We start from the raw sequence: 17079 nt of genomic DNA, 5'->3' as shown, positions 1-17079 counted from the left end.
TGGTATGGCCAAGCCTGGCCTTCACTCGCTGGACTCTTTTGAAGATCTGCAATAAGATTGCAAATCCCAGGGGTCTGCACTTCATAAAATGCAAACACTTTGCAATCACTGACAGTGTTTAGCCCTGTTAACCATGGCTATGCATCCTTCCCACTAACATGATGATATAAAGAAAATTAAACAACATGCAAAGGAGATCGTTTGTTAATGTAAATATAAATGTCTGCCTAGGCTTACGTGTCCTGTTCTTTAAAACAAAAACAGAGAGCTGACAATTACAGTTTTTAGCTCCTCCCTTTGGATGGAACATGAGATTGAAGGTGGAAGGAAACTGGCACCTGTTGAGTCAACATTGATTGATCCCACAGCCAAGAATCAAACTGGTCCAATTGTCACGTGACCTGACATCAGATCTGCTGGGAGGAGACTGACTGGTCGCTTCCAGTATAAAGATAGGAGCTCTGGGCTGACAGAGACACCCTGAGATTGAACCTTGTGCACTCACATTGCATCTTGATCCCCAGCCATCTCTCAGCCATGAAGATCGCTCTCGCTTTCCTGCTGGTGGCAGTCAGCTGCACCCGTGGTAAGAGTCCTTTCTATGCTCAGGGAGTGGGTGAGAGAATGGGGTTTTGAATGGACCTGCTTTTTAATGAATAACAACCCCTATAACATTCTTCAGCGCACCTCCAGGACTCAATAATATCTGTGAAAGCGTGAGTCATAGGAAGCCCCCAGTTCGAATAATATATACAATGTCTGCTTGCAGCAGTCTACGCACCACTATAACTGAATACCAACTGCAGGGGTCCAACTTCAGCTTAGAATCGACTCAGTGTTGGAAGTAAACCGAGTATTTCAAGAAGGACCATAGTACCATTCCATTCTCATCATTTGAAGCCTTAGATTCACATCACACTCTGATAGGGGAGTGTGGCAGGGGGGTGTGAGGTTAGGATGGAGATTGTGAAAGTGCATTGTCAATTAAACCCTCTTGTACTGTATACGTTTGTTGAACATTCTCGTGTTGTTTTTTTAACAATTTGGTCAACAAAATTGATGATAGTATTCTAAATCTAGTTTCAAAATACACTCTGGATTCATTACTTCTCTATCACTCATTTAGGCGTTTGCCGAGTACACACTTACACGATTAGTCTTTTTATGATCCACAAATACATTGATTGCTTCAGGACTTTCCAGCAAACCGATTGTACTCAAGAGTCGCCATGACAACAAACAATATGCTTCATTTAACAAATAAGCAAATATTTAAGCAAGATGGCAGTCTATTCCTTGCAGTCACCAAAAATATGTCTGAGGCAAGCGAACAGGTTTAAAATAAAAGACACTGAATAGCTCAGAGGGTTTGCTGTAGAGGAGGTGTCTCGGTAACTACATCCCAGGTTCTCATGGAGGCCAAAAATGAGGTACTATTTGGGCCGATAGGAAGAGTTTTTTTAGGTACCTTTAGAGATGGTAAAAGTGCTGGAGAGGACATGTATGGGGTCTGATGCAAAATGTAATGGTATACAAGTGAATATGCAAATTAGTAACAGTAGGTGTGCGAGAATGGGAAGTCAAATATTAGAAGACAAAAAAGCGAATCATATGGCAGAACGTGCAACCAAGTACATTTTTAAGGAGGAGCTGTCATTGACTGATAAAAACACACAACGAGCAAATGTGATTGCTCCCATAAAAACACGTAGATAGATTGCAAGTTCATCTTCTTTCGACAGCCTTAAGATAGTTGATGCGGAGACTTCGTAGTAACAAACAGAAAACATTTTCGTTACAACTTCCTTAGGTGTGGTTAAAGTATATTAGGCCGCTAGAGTTGAAGAGCAAATGCCAATATGTCAGCGTCAAGCACAATGTAACATAAACAGGAAAACTCCGGGGCAGATTTACATGCCCCTTGCGCCTCTTTTACGCCGCCGTTGCATCACTTTTGTGATGCAGCGGCGGCGCAAAAGATGCGCCATTGCGCGGGGTATTTACAACGTGACGCATCTGTGAGATGCGTCACGTTGTAAAGCCCTGCACCATAAGGTGGCGCTCCGGCGCAGTGGGGGGGGTTCCTGCGCAGGAATGCCTCCTAAAAGTGGCTGAGTGAAATCTACAAGATTTCACTCAGTCACTTTTAGGCCAATGCTGCATCAAAACCCTGTGCCTGCTTGAAGCAGGCGTAAGGCTTTACGCAGCATTGGACAGATAGTGCACCACCAAGCCTTGCTGGAGCTGCGTCGCAACTCCAGCAATGCGACGCCTTTACGGCACAGATGCGTCACGCATCTCTGCTGTTTTTGCCGCATGGAGCGCCGCATTGTAAATGCGGCGCACCATGGTAGGCGGAGCTGCGGCGCACAATAACTGGCGCATCCCTGGGGATGCGCCAGTTATTGTAAATCTGCCCCTTCGTTTCCTGGGTTTGCCAATAACAAAACTAGGGGTAGATTTACAAGTCCCTTGCGCCTCTTTTACGCCGCCGTTGTGTCACTCTTGTGACGCAGCGGCCATGCAAAAGATGCGCCATGGTGCGGGGTATTTACAACGTGACACATCTGGGAGATGCATCACGTTGCAAAGCCCTGCGCCATAAGAAGGCGTTCCGGCGCAGGTGGGGACGTTTCTGCGCGGGAACGCCTCCTAAAAGTGGCTGAGTGAAATCTACAAGATTTCACTCAGTCACTTTTAGGCCAATGCTGCGTCAAAACCCTGCGCCTACTTGAAGCAGGCGTAAGGCTTGACGCAGCATTGGAAAGATAGGGCACCCGCGAGCTCTGCTGAAGCTGCGTCGCACTTGCGACGCAACTCCACCAATGCACCACCTTTACGGCACAGATGCGTGACGCATCTGTGCCGTTTTTGCCCCATGGTGCGCCGCATTGTAAATGCGGCGCACCATGGGTGGCGGAGCTGCGGTGCACAATAACTGGCGCATCCCTGGGGATCCGCCAGTTATTGTAAACCTGCCCCCTAGTCCTTAGCCTATGTAGGATGTGCTATACATTTCGGGGACGCATCACACACCACGTTTGGTTTGGGGTGCCAGGGCATGTAATTACTACTATAGGTATTTCATTGATCCGAGTATGTTTGACCTTCCTTGAGGCATGTCCTGCAATGATAACTGTGTACTGTCGCTCTCCTATTGGAGAACTTCGGGACACTTCTTTGCCAAGGCTCCACCTCCTTGTCCTCACCTTTATCATTAATAACTCAAGCAAAGCAGCCCCAGCAGGTGGCGCCTTTCTCGCCCGTCGCCTTAAGGACAAATCCAATCGCCCAAAGAGCCGTGAGTAAGACTAAAATGCAAGCCTGATAGTTTCCCTAATGTATTCTCCCATGGTACATTATCTGTTTTTACGCAATTGTGAGTTGCCCCATCTCAGTATTAATCATTTTAATGCTCCATTTTTGATTATTTCAAAATCATCCAATGGTGTGGGCTGCATAATAAACAGCAAATTTAGTGAAACGCAGATTATAATTTCAAGACCCCTTTACATTAAAAATAATCTTACATGGAATGGCGGTGCCCAATGTGACAAATACAACTGTACCCCCACCTTCGTAATCCCTGCCCTACAATCTTCCTAAAACCTTTCATGCATTGGCCACCCTTTAGAAGCATTACCTACATGGTGGACGGACACTGCTTCAGGCCCCAGACACATAGAACAACCAGACCCATGTACAGCAGCCCCACCGAGCAGCCACTTATGACGAAGACAGTGACACACCCCTTCCACACAGACCCCAAATGTAAAACACACTGTCACTCATGATGCATTTGAGTCATTTTGGCACCTCGAATAAGACGTGGTAATTACAGGTGAGAAAGAAGAAACCACATAAGGAAACACATTCTTCATTGTTATTGTTATTTTTAAAACGGATTTCTGTTTGTGATTGCGCTAATTATGTGTTCCATATCTGCTATTCTAGATGTGTCTTCTCTGCCAGCTCCCGCTCTACTTAGTGATCTACTTGGTGGCGGTGGCGGTGGCGGTGGCGGTGGCCTCCTCGGTGGCCTTGACCTCGGTGGCCTCCTCGATGGCCTCGTCAAGGGCCTCCCTGGCTGTCTGAACCTATTGGTATGAATTTTTAAATTAAAATTTTATTTTAAGAACATTCTTCTACTTTTTAACGGATGACCTACATTTTTGGAAAATACATATTTAATACTTTTTTTGCCAACCTGCAGTATTTCTGCAAGTGTTTGGGGATGGGTGCGGGGATAAGTACCTGACTATCCCTCACAACAGGTGAACTGGAGGAATATACTTGGGGGGGGGGGGCTACACTGCTCTGGGCCTTATGAGTATTCTAGTAGGTTGGACGGAGAAATTACTGGGGCCACAAATACGGGACTAAGCAATCCTCGATTTGCAAACTCAGAGTGAGTTAAAAATAAGACCGGAGACACCTGGAGAAGAGAGACGTGGCAGGTCTCTGCCTGCTAATAATAGCAAAAAAAGTCCACACATCTACTGCAACAGTACGGGAACTAGTCATGCTCCCTCCTGCCTCCTCTCAATAGATGTCGTTTAGGGGTCACCATGTGTAGGAGCTGCGACTCATGGCTTGCCACTTGCGACTCCTGGCACTGTCTTTGTGACCCCTGGCCTCAGACATGACAAAGTCAGTGGCAAGAATTCTTACATTCCTTATTTTCTGCCTATTATTAGTTAATAATATTCTATTATTCACTATTAGTTTAATAAAAAATGGTACAGATTTTAGACCCTTGGTGGTAGCTGTGGAAAGTGCAAAATGGATTTAAATGTATGTTGCGTGAGTGCTTGCGAGTGAGAGTATTCTTAAGGGAGAGAGTGTGTGTGAGAGTGTCTGTATATGTGTGTGAGAGTGCCTGTGTATGTGTAAGCATGTGAGTGTGAGTGAAAACGAGTGAAAGTCATTGACAGGTAAAGTTAGATTAGGTGAGACTGAGGCCCAGATTTACTATTCTTTGACAAAAGGCAGCTCTGCACCAAAGTTGCTCGTTGCCTTGCGTCAAAGGGTGAGAGAAAAATGGTGCCCTATCTATTAAGATATGCTGCCTTTTTACTCTCCATCACACAGAACCCTTGTGCCAAAGTGCATGAGTGTGTGTTCTCTGAAACATAGGTTTTATACTGAAAGGTGTCCCTTCCAGCACAAAACTATGCTGTAAGGCTTGTCACACTTTTTGTGTATGCTGTACAGTGTAGCACACATGCAATGTTGGAGAAACGGGAAGACATGAAAATATTATGGTCTGGGATGCCCGCCACCCCTTCCACCATCAATCCCAATGGTAGGAGACAGACACAGTTTTTTGAGCTTTTGGAAGGCAGGGGAGCCTCACGACTTCCCCGGCCGTATTTATTAAAATATGAAACAAAATTTAAAACTTTAAATTAAAAACGTTTCATTTTTATGTACAAAATTCAACTTTCATTACATTTGATGAAGACATGTATCGAGGCTAACCTTAACAAATCTCTAATACAAAGATTTCCTAGCCGAGTCTAACATCATGGCATCATGCATTGTATACGAATTTTGTACATCCTATCGTTAAGCGCCAACGGCAAGGTCTTAACCGGTGTCAGATCCCTATCACCAAATCCGCCCTCTCGTAGTGGCGTCATACCAAATTTCCCTTGCATGGGGGCCCCTTTCCACTCGGCGCCATCTTAAAGGTCGCCCGAGATCCCGTGCGGGGTAACCATAAGAAGGACAGCGTAGACTCCCCCCCTTTCCCCGCACTATCTGGCCCCCGGGAAATTCCTGGGAGGGGCATTTAACCCTCTCCCCCTGGGAGGTACATTTAACCCTCTCCCCCTGGGATGGGCCAATGGCCGTCTTCCCCTGGGATAGGCCCATGGCCGTCTCCCCCTGGGATAGGACCATGGCCGTCTCCCCCTGGGATAGGCCCATGGCCGTCTCCCCCTGGGATAGGCCCATGGCCGTCTCCCCCTGGGCAATCCCATCCGTAATGGGTGTTGCCCCCACATGGGAGGGGCCCATGGCCGCCTCCCCCCGGGCGCTCCCAGCCGTACTGGGTGTCGCCCCCACTAGGGACCTTAAAAAATTGCTCACCGATCATGACCTTACCGCCCAACCAGAAAAAGACTTAATAAATACGACAGTTTTTTAAGAACATATTGACTAAGAATTGTCACAGAATAAATACATTTCCTTGTCCCTGCGGAGCAGGAGACCCCTTATACAGTTTTGACACAGACAAAAGATATCTTTATTCACATTTCTACAAAGGAGAAAAGGGGGCCTATCAACAGGTCGTCCCTTGCGTAAACAAGTTCAGACTACAAATCCGGACACGACGTTACATGTCCCATTTCTGCGTGATTACTGCTTATTCATCCTCCCGAACTTCTGCCTCAGGAGCTGGTGGGTGGGTCAAAAACGCTGCTTGTTCCCTTGAGGGCTAACGAGCGACGAGTGGTGCAGCCTTCAGAGCACGGGAACAAGAGGACGACTTCTACGATTCGGTGCCTTTTAGCTTCTTCCAGGTGGGCGTGGCGGTACTCTCTCCCGCCCTAAGCGCCCGAGCTTCCGGGCGGGAATTCTTAGGACAACCTCTTACTGCGGCGGGGGCGGGCTCCGGCTACATCACTAGGGACATACCAGCCGGGGCACGCCCCACGCCTGCACGGGTTTCCCGGGTCGGCGGGGCACCCAGCCATACGTGCGGAGTGACCGAGTGGTCCCCCCTTTCCATATGGTCTGGGATGCCCGCCACCTCTTCCACCATCAATCCCAATGGTAGGAGACAGACACAGTTTTTTGAGCTTTTGGAAGGCAGGGGAGCCTCACGACTTCCCCGGCCGTATTTATTAAAATATGAAACAAAATGTAAAACTTTAAATTAAAAACGTTTCATTTTTATGTACAAAATTCAACTTTCATTACATTTGATGAAGACATGTATCGAGGCTAACCTTAACAAATCTCTAATACAAAGATTTCCTAGCCGAGTCGAACATCATGGCATCATGCATTGTATACGAATTTTGTACATCCTATCGTTAAGGGCCAACTGCAAGGTCTTAACCGGTGTCAGATCCCTATCACCAAATCCGCCCTCTCGTAGTGGCGTCTTACCAAATTTCCCTTGCATGGGGGCCCCTTTCCATTCGGCGCCATCTTAAAGGTCGCCCGAGATCCCGTGCGGGGTAACCATAAGAAGGACAGCTTAGACTCCCCCCCTTTCCCCGCACTATCTGGCCCCCGGGAAATTCCTGGGAGGGGCATTTAACCCTCTCCCCCTGGGAGGGGCATTTAACCCTCTCCCCCTGGGATGGGCCAATGGCCGTCTCCCCCTGGGATAGGCCCATGGCCGTCTCCCCCTGGGCAATCCCATCCGTAATGGGTGTTGCCCCCACATGGGAGGGGCCCATGGCCGCCTCCCCCGGGCGCTCCCAGCCGTGCTGGGTGTCGCCCCCACTAGGGACCTTAAAAAATTGCTCACCGATCATGACCTTACCGCCACAGGCCAGATAGTTGACCAACGATCTGGCCCCCCCCACACAGCCCTATAGGTCATGTCTCCTCAAATCCACTAGCCATGCTAGGAGATCTCCCACCCAAATGTCGTTCCCTGCCTTGGACAGGTGCACCCCATCATGGGAGTAACAGTGATCCCCCCAAATGCACCCGTGCGGTATACTGTGAAGGTGGGTGGACCGAAACAACTTCTCAATCTTATTGTTGACCCTCTTAACCGAATGGTTCAACGCTGTTGTGGATGGCCCCCCCCTCCAAACCTTCCTTGGCACCATGTGCGACCAGGCTAACGTGCATTCTGGGAGGATCTTAGCTAACCAACTGACTGTTGTTAGAATCTGCTCAATTAAGGCCCGTCTGCCTAATTTTACCAAGTCATTGCCCCCAACGTGCACTATGACTACTGAAGGCGGTGACCCCTGCCGCCCTAACAATTCTGTCATAAAACTTTGCAATTGGGCAATACCCAAACCACCCCGTCCAAAAAAGGACACCTGAAAACCGTATTCCTCAGATGTGTGAATCGCATCACCTGCTCCGAATACGTCCGCGGCCCGTCTCACGTATGAGGTGTACACCTTATACTGGGCCGACCCCAGTTCCCGCCCTGCGTCACAGGCTCGTGAAACTGTAAACCAAACAGAAGAGAAACAGCGTGAGTGCACATCCTTAGTAAATCACAACATATGCAACCGCACGTACCGTTTAAAACAGTCCGAAGACCACCTCCCCAACTGTTTAACTTTGTCTGCTTGCAGACCCCTGGCCGTTGCTTCAGTAGCGGCCTCAATTCTGAAAGAATGTGTCCCAAACTCACTTGGGTTTAAGCGCGCCTCTGCAATTGTCATTGCCAATACTCTTTGGAACTGAAACTTTGTTAACGGGGTGCCATCCATATGCCGCAGCAAGGTCCCCCCCCATGTCGCCCCTCTTTGTCGTAGGTACGCCTCTACATGAGCTACTGGACAGCAAGGACTACCTGGAGCGCGCTGCAACACCACGCTATCCCCTTGGGCCTCTTGGTCGGTCTTAGACCTGGCTATCGTGATGAGCAGGTAATCTCCCCTTACTTGTACATGCTCCCACCGCAAGCCCCCCTCGGTATCCTTCTTGTTGGTCACCACCAGTTCACTTATTCGCATGGCACCATAAAAGGCCAGGGTAAATGCTGTTCGGAACAGGCAAGCTTCACTAAGTGAGGAGCATGTTGCCTCGAGTGCTGCCAGCAAGGTTGTTAATCCATCAAAACCTATCGGCCGCCTTGTGTCCTTCCTGCGCCCTTCTAAGCGCTTCCACCCGCGCAGCACCTTCCTGACCATAAAGGAATCTGTGGGATCCCCCTTCCCATGGAGCTGTGCCATGAAGGCAATGGCGGCCTTATACCGACTGGCAGTTGCCGCTGACCGGCCTTCCTTATGAAGAGCCACTAAAAATTGGGTAAAGGCCCCCTCCTGCACCCACTCATGCTCCCATCTGGGACCCAAAAAGGCGCAGTATGCACGGAACGCCCCTTCATAAGCCTTCTTTGTCCTGAGCCCTAGAATGGCTGCCATGAGGTCTTGTAATCCGGTGCACCGATTTGCCACAATGCCTCGGGAAATGGCGCTGCCGCTAGCTCCGCTGCTGGTAAGCACTCCCTGAATGCCTGCATTTTAAAAACGAGAGAGTGCATCTGCTGCGTTATTCAGCACCCCAGGCACATGTTTAGCCCTGAATTGTACATTCAATTTCAAGCACTGCAACACAATTTCTTTCAGTAATCGCAATATCCATTTGCAGCATGCTGCCTGTTGATTAATACATTCAACCACAGTCATGTTATCTGACCAGAATACTACCGAGCTATTCCTGAGTTCCTCTGGCCATGCCCTTAATGCTACCCATATCGGGAACAACTCCAGGAACCCAATGTTGCTCATCAAACCACTTGTCGCCCACCATGCCGGCCATCTTTGGGCCGACCAGCGATTTGCCTAAATGGCGCCAAAACCTACGCTGCCGGCCGAATCTGTCCACAGACCCAGCTCAGGTGATGATGCTGGGGCCTTGGTCCAGACTACCCGGCCATTGAAGTCCGCCAGGAATGCCAGCCAAATGAACATATCCTGGCGAACCTCGGCCGTCAGCCTCGTGCGATGGTGGCCCTCCTTGAGGCCCACCATGGCCTGTGCGATGGACCGTGAGAATGGGCGAGCCATGGGCATCACCCGTAGCGCGAAATTCAGCTGTCCGACTGTTCGTTGCAGCTGGTGCAGGGTCACCTTACTGTTTTCAAGACATTGCTGTAAGGACGCCCTGAATTTGGTGACCTTATCCATGGGTAACCGGAAGCAACCTTCCACTGAGTCTAGTTCAATACCCAGAAACTCTAGGGAGGTAGTCGGCCCCACCGTCTTACCTGGCGCCAACGGTACTCCGAAACCCTGCATGAGCATGCAAAATTCCTGCAATGCCCTTGCACAGTCCCGAGAGCCGGCCGGGCCGAGGAACAAGAAATCGTCTAAATAATGCATTACATGTTGATGCCCCGAGGCCCTAGTGAAAGCCCATTCCAAAAAGGAGCTAAACATTTCAAAATAGGCGCACGATATCGAACAACCCATCGGTATGCACATGTCCATATAATATCTTCCCTGGAAGGAAAACCCCAACAAGTGCTGATCACTGGGATGAACCGGCAACAGCCTAAATGCAGATTCAATGTCTGATTTCGCCAGCAGTGGCCCCGGACCCAGGTCGTTCAACATGGCCACTGCGTCATCGAAAGATGCATACCTAACACTGCACACGCCCGTATCAATGGCTTCGTTTAGAGAAGCCCCTCTTGGTGCAGACAGATTATGTATGAGTCTGAATTCACCCGGCTCCCTCTTGGGAACAACCCCTAACGGGGAGCACACAAAATCGGATGTCGGTACCTCCGGAAATGGCCCTGCAACCCGCCCTAAACGAACCTCTTTTGCAACCTTCGCCGTGACTACATTCAGGTGTTGGGCAACAGATGCTTGGTTCTTACTAAATGGGGAGCCGTGAAAGTCACCCGCCGGGATCCTGAAGCCCATTGTGAAGCCTTCCCGCAGGATCCCGGCGGACGCACGATCAGGGTATATACTTAGCCAGGGGGTCATTGCCAAAATCGCTACCGGTGACTGGGGAGTCCCTCGTGACCCCTCGTCACTCCTGCTGACCACCCCCTTTTCCTCCGGATCCATTACCCTTGGCTCGACAGCTAGTCTCGGGGTGGGAGGAGTTGCCACAAACTGCGCAGGCATGCTTGAACCGGCATGTTCCCTGTGGCCTAACACATGTCCCTTTGTTGAAACCCCAACATACTTTTCGTTTGCCTCCATTCCCGCCCAGTCTTGACTGTAAGTCCCCCCGTGGGTTGGCCGAAAGGGCTGCGGCTGCCTCTGTGGAGCCGCCTTGAAGCCATTCATGCTTGACCCCGTGGCTATCGCCGGGCCTGGTACGAACTGCCCGTGCCAAGATACAGAGTCCAAGCAATCCCAAGTCAAACATGCAATAAATTCTTTTGCTTTTCTGAAAGACACATCATACCCTTTCCATGCGTCCCCCCCGTACTTCTCGTGATAGCCCACGATCCTGCTCTGGTAGCAGTTCAGGGCTCCCATCAATTCCGGTGTGCACTCATGTACTATCGCCCCGAACACATTGAAGGCCCTGATCCAATTAGCCAAGTTCTCCTCCACCCTGAGTTCCGCCATTTTGGCCCTCCATTCGCTTGGGTGAAGGAAATCCTTCTGACTCTTGGCATACTCGAATTCTCTATTGTCAGTCAACAATGAAAATATATTAAAATATTTGTCAGCCCACACCATTTACTTCGTTTCCATCGGAACATGTTGTGCCAGGTTTTCCCGTCTTGACGGCATAACCCCCTCCCCCATGATTGGGAGCGATCTCTTACCATCCTCCGACGGTACTCCGGTCTTATCTGCCGTCTTGTCCCGACTCGCTCCTGCAACGGTGCTTGCTACCTGTAAGGGATTAGAAGGCACATTCACGGGCCCAGGGCGTCTTGCCCGTCTGAGCTCCTCGATTAGTCATCTAGCTTCCGCAGCCGGACCTTCCCCCGCCACGGCCTCCCCTGCACCCTCTTTCAACCAAGGTAATATCGCTTCCAGGTGTATCGCTAGCTCGGGAGGTATCTGGTCTTTTCCAGTTGGTGTAACTAACACTGGTATTGGCAATTCCTCTAACGGGGCGGCCGCTGGGTCGGCCGCCGGGGACACCGGGATGGGAGGGACAACTACCGGGACGGGGGCCTCGCTAGGGATTGCTTTCTTCTCCCTTAGCTTACGCTTATTCGCCCCCGGGGTGTCGCTCGGTGAATCAGACCCCTCTTACATTTCCCGCCCTGCGCTTCTACCTTCTTTTGAAGCGCCGTTAAATTGCGGTCCATTCGGTCCATCTTCCCGAATTTCCTGTCCATCGCCGCGACACGAGTCACCAATGTCCGAAGCATTCGTTCCATCTCGTAGCTCTTTCCATTCTTCTTGCCAGGCATAATTGCTGAGCAGGACTTGCAGCCTGGACCACTGAAACAGAAAGAACACAATTACCACGTTCAAAAACGCTGCTTGTTTCCTTGAGGGCTCACGAGCGACGAGTGGTGCAGCCTTCAGAGCATGGGAACAAGAGGACGACTTCTACGATTTGGTACCTTTTAGCTTCTTCCAGGTGGGCGTGGCGGTACTCTCTCCCGCCCTAAGCGCCCGAGCTTCCGGGCGGGAATTCTTAGGACAACCTCTTACTGCGGCGGGGGCGGGCTCCGGCTACATCACTAGGGACATACCAGCCGGGGCACGCCCCACACCTGCACGGGTTTCACGGGTGGGCGGGGCACCCAGCCATACGTGCGGAGTGACCGAGTGGTCCCCCCATTCCAATCTCCTTGTTAAACCTGCCTCAAGGAGCAATTGGTTTTTGGTGCTAGTTCCTGTCTGTTTATAGATGAGGGTTTGTGTCAAACCTATTTCAATGTTCTCTTGATGCGAAATAACGCAAAGAAGCGTAACATTGTGGGGCATATTATCAAGGAGGGTGATAGGCAATTTTCGCCTGTTTAGCGGCTGTTTTCGGCCGCTAAGCGGCGAAAATTCTATCGCCCTATTATCAAGCTGTCGCTAACAGCAGTTAGCGACAGCTTCTAGGTGATAGCGAGCAGTTTGGGGCCCGCTTTGCATGTCAGCGATATTTATCGCTAATGACATGCAAAGTGGGCGTACCCAACCCGTTAGCGACTGAAAGCAGTCGATAACGTCGCTATCGCCTATTAACAAGGCTGGCGTAGCGTTGGAAATATTCCCGCTATCGCCAAAAAATAACGCTTGCTCTGACCAGTTCTTAGCTTTGTTATCTAATGGGAGTTGGATAACATGGCTAAGAGCATTTTGTTGCTAATGCGAGAATATCGCTGTATTCTCAGCGATATTCTCGCATTTCGCCGCTATCGCTGGATATTTTAGTGCAATGGAGAAAAACGTTGCTAATAGCATGTTTTCTCTGCTAAAATATCCAGCGATGGGCAGCGATAAAAAAAAAGTCGCTAAGCGCATTTAGCGATAAATATCGCTAGTTGTTTGTAATATGCCCCTATGTTATTTTGGGATATTACCTCTCACAAATCCTGATTTCTGTTGGATAATAAATCCTCCCAACAATTTGTTCTATGTTTGTCACAAACCTGAAAAAAAAGATCATGATCCTGCCCCTGACTGTCTGTATGAATGAGAGAGAAAGAGTGAGATTAAAATGTAGTACAAGTGAGTGAGCATGAATACAAATGAGTGTAAAGGAATGTAAGAGAAGGTGAGTGAGAATGAATCAGTGTAAGTGAGACAATGAGTATGAACGTGTGAATGAGTGTGGGAGACAATGCATACAGAAGGAATTTCCATTATCTTATAGAGACCCCCAAGGCAAAATACTGTTCCTGGCACACTTGCAGCAATCGGTAGTGTGGCAGACACCCATGACAAAATACTTCGACTGGCACACTGTTGGGTAATTCTTGGTATAAAGGACACCAATGGCAAGATTGCTTGTACTAGAAATAATTAATGGCACATAGAGCATCCATTGAAAAGTTCGAGCATACTTGAGGAAATGCTTGGCATATGTACATCAGTTGCATAATGCTGGTACTAGCACACTGAGGGGACTTTTGGCATAATGGGGGACAACCTGACATATGGAAGGGTGACAAAAGCTGGTTGTGACATACAAAGGAATATTTTCCATAAGGGTTATCTATGGTATATAGAAGGCATACATTACATAATTTTAGCACTGGCATATTTTATGTTATTTTTGATATAAGGGGGCACTCATTGAATATGGGGCATCTATGACAAAATGCTGGCCTGGGCACAATGGAGGTAATTTTTTACTTACAGAGGACACCCATACCATATTTTGGATTTGCCCACCATGAAAGAATTTGAATATTTTGTATGGGCTCTTTCTGCACCTGCGGCATTTTAGCAAACCTATGTGAAAATTGTTCTTTAAAAAGCTTGGTTTCCCCTATACTTTTCAAAATGTTCTCAGAGGGAGAAACCTGCTGGAAACGGTCTGCATTACTCACTTTCCTCGCTCGCTCTAAGGTAGGGCAAGTATCACGCCCCAGGACTTTCAAAGCTAGATCAAGCCATCAGCACCATGAATATAGGTGGTATCTAAAATAGACATTTATCTTTGTTATTCTGTTAAACTAATACTCCGCTTATAATGGCACTTCCACAATGTCATTTGTTGTGATGTTAGCATCACATGGCATGCCTTCCTGGAAATAATCAGGGTCAAAGGTCATATAATGTCACTTCCTGTGATTTTATTAAGAGCAAAGGGTATGTGGTGTAACTTCTGCTGTCCCTGGCATTTTGATGCATCAACACCCATGCTCCTTTCTCTCAGAGATCCCCGCACCCCACCCTCCATCCCCTGCAGCAACATTCCCAGGTACTGCCAAAGCCCAGGGATGAACAATGTCTTCCTTCCCATGAGCCCACTTCCTGAAACAAGCTGGAAACAGTCACGTGCAGTGGCAGAGCCCACGGCTGACACAACACTATCTACACCCTGCATGCTGTGCCTATGCCACCCTTCCCAGTCTGCAGGAACAGCCGAGTGCTGCAAACAGAAACCTCATGCTAACAAGGCTCCGATTTGAAGGCAGGACAGGTTGGGCAGTGCAGACAAATCTCCCCCAAGATGACTCATATCCTGCTCTCCATTCTCCCATCCAGCCACCCACCTGCCACCACTGACCCAGATATTTCCCCAAAGCTACTGCACCTATATACCACCTGCCCCACAGTTGGCAAATATATGCAGATTTTTGCTTGGTATACAAACTGTTAGGGGGTAAAACATTGATTTATATTCTGTATTCCTGAGCCTGCATGATGTTCCCTATTGCAGAGAAATATCTCATGTGCACAGGACACAGATGCAAGCACACTGGCCGAAATTAGTGATTCCCACTACCCTTCCCACACATCAGTTTCCTCACAGCTGAAACCATGGATGTCATACGGATACATTGTGTGTTCTTCTTTAATAAATCATCAGCACAATGTTAATGACAGTTTTCTTTTGAGCCATTTGCATCTGTTTTACTATGGGAGCCTTCTTCAAGGGCTTTGCTGCTTCCCACTTGGCTTCCTCATCACAGCTTTTGGTCCACAGTTGCTTCCTGTTTTTACTTTGGATGTAAAGTATTTACTTTAAATTATAGACTGTGGTATGTAGGGGTTTATATACCTTGGCCCTGATTCAAAAAGGTAAATACGCACATCTTGTGTAAGGTTACGCTTATTTGAAGTTCACAAAAATGAATGTTATTCATAATTTTACACGTGGTAGGGCTTCACAGTCAGGGCAGAGAACTCAGCACATAAAAAGATAGTTATGTCTTATCTTTTTTATGTGAGGTGTTCTCCACTCCGAAAGTGGAGTCTCCGCACTCATAAACGTGTGACTAAAATACAGTTTTGGGATTTTGAAACAAACTTAAACTTATACAAGAGTGTAAGTTTAACTTTGTGAATCAGACCTTGTATTCTTTACAAAGTTAAGTAATGGCTATGTGAAATAGTTATTTAATAAGGGAAGTAGGAAGAGATGTTCTATGGTGAATACCCTTGTCCACAGGTGAGTGGATATCAATAGTGCAGGTTGTGCAGTTGAACCTGGGCCTTTAGATTTGATGGGCTAGACCCACCCCAATTAATGGCAGGGGCCTCTCAATTCTTACGACAAAGCCAGGGGATGAGGGGTGCATTAGGGCCCCTGGAAACCTTCCTACTGTTTGTCTATATGTGCTGTAGGCTGAAATGAATGGCCTTGAAGGGAATGTAGTGTGTTGTCTTCAAGGCAGTCAGACAAGTTCGCTGGGGCTATTACAACTTAACAAAAATGCAGTTCACGTGACAATGACAGTCAATGCCTGTTTACCTTGGTAATACAGGAACAAGATGCAACCTGGATAACAATATACAGGAGCGTAGTTTGCATTTCTTATCTTACCTACATACCCACATGGAAGCTGTTTCATTGCTAGCACAGAGTGGGAACCATCTGGAATTCATGTCTGGTAGGCATTCTGATGATAGCACCAACTCATTGATGCCTCCGCACTGCATGTTGTGAACGCTAGGGTTCCCCATACTGTGCAAATTCTATCTCCCGCCTCTTCACCACCTTTGGCCAACCTGACATCTGTTCTGACTGGCCTCCCTCTAGCTGCCTCTTTTCAGGATGACAATTCTACAACACTGCATGTTGTGAATGCTAGCGTTCCCCTTACTGTACAAATTATATCTCCCACCTGTTCTCAACGAGATGCCAACCTGACATCTGTTCCGATAGGCCCTCCTCTAGCTATCTCTATTCTGAATAGTAATTCCAATGCACTGCCCGCTGCTAATGAGCCGCGAATGCACAGCCATCACGAGAATCTACATGTGGCGGTGAGCCTCAGCAAGGCGTACCAGTGCAAGGGATTCACCCTTCTCTGCACAGAGTCCTCAGACCAATAGGAAGAAGTTGGCACAGAAACTGGAATAGAAAATACAGAGTTTATTAAACCTCATGAGGTGGAACTACATTCACACGACACCCTTCGGTAGTGTATGAAGTAGCACACTGAATGGAAGGAGCTTGGTCCTTTAATACCCACACAGGGGCTCAAATGAAGGCGGTACAAGTACAAAATGCTGGTTTTAGGTACATATAAGGTCATACAGAAAATGCACAGTCAACAAGTGAGAGGAGCTAACAGTTGCTAATTCTGGTGAACACATCCTGACAGTTACAGACTGGGGACAGCTGCAAGGACAGCTGCAAGCTCAACTGAGCATGTGCGAAGGTGGAAGATGCTAAATATATTCAGTTTCTAGGCAGATTTCAAGAGCAGTTAACAGAAAGAAAGGACAGAGCACAGGGCGAGCACATGGTTGCACATGGCAAACAAAATGGCTGACAGAAATACAAAATGGATTCCAGAAAACGGACAAGATAGTCTCTAAATGC

The 17079-nt window shown here is 48.3% G+C and overlaps 1 protein-coding gene across 1 annotated transcript in view; it reads left to right on the top strand.

Moving 5' to 3' along the window:
* The first annotated feature begins 522 nt into the window (after window positions 1-522).
* Window positions 523-17079, top strand: part of LOC144769211 (uncharacterized) — a 279582-nt gene continuing 263025 nt past the window's right edge. The window contains exons 1-2 of the mRNA XM_078653237.1: window positions 523-586; window positions 3955-4103. Coding sequence (XP_078509363.1) covers window positions 538-586; window positions 3955-4103 — 198 coding nt within the window. The 5' untranslated portion in view covers window positions 523-537. The remainder of the gene's footprint in view (window positions 587-3954; window positions 4104-17079) is intronic.

This window comes from Lissotriton helveticus, chromosome 7, assembly GCF_964261635.1.
Source record: "Lissotriton helveticus chromosome 7, aLisHel1.1, whole genome shotgun sequence".
Lineage (NCBI taxonomy): Eukaryota > Metazoa > Chordata > Amphibia > Caudata > Salamandridae > Lissotriton > Lissotriton helveticus.
This window is presented reverse-complemented; position numbering and strand designations above follow the sequence as displayed.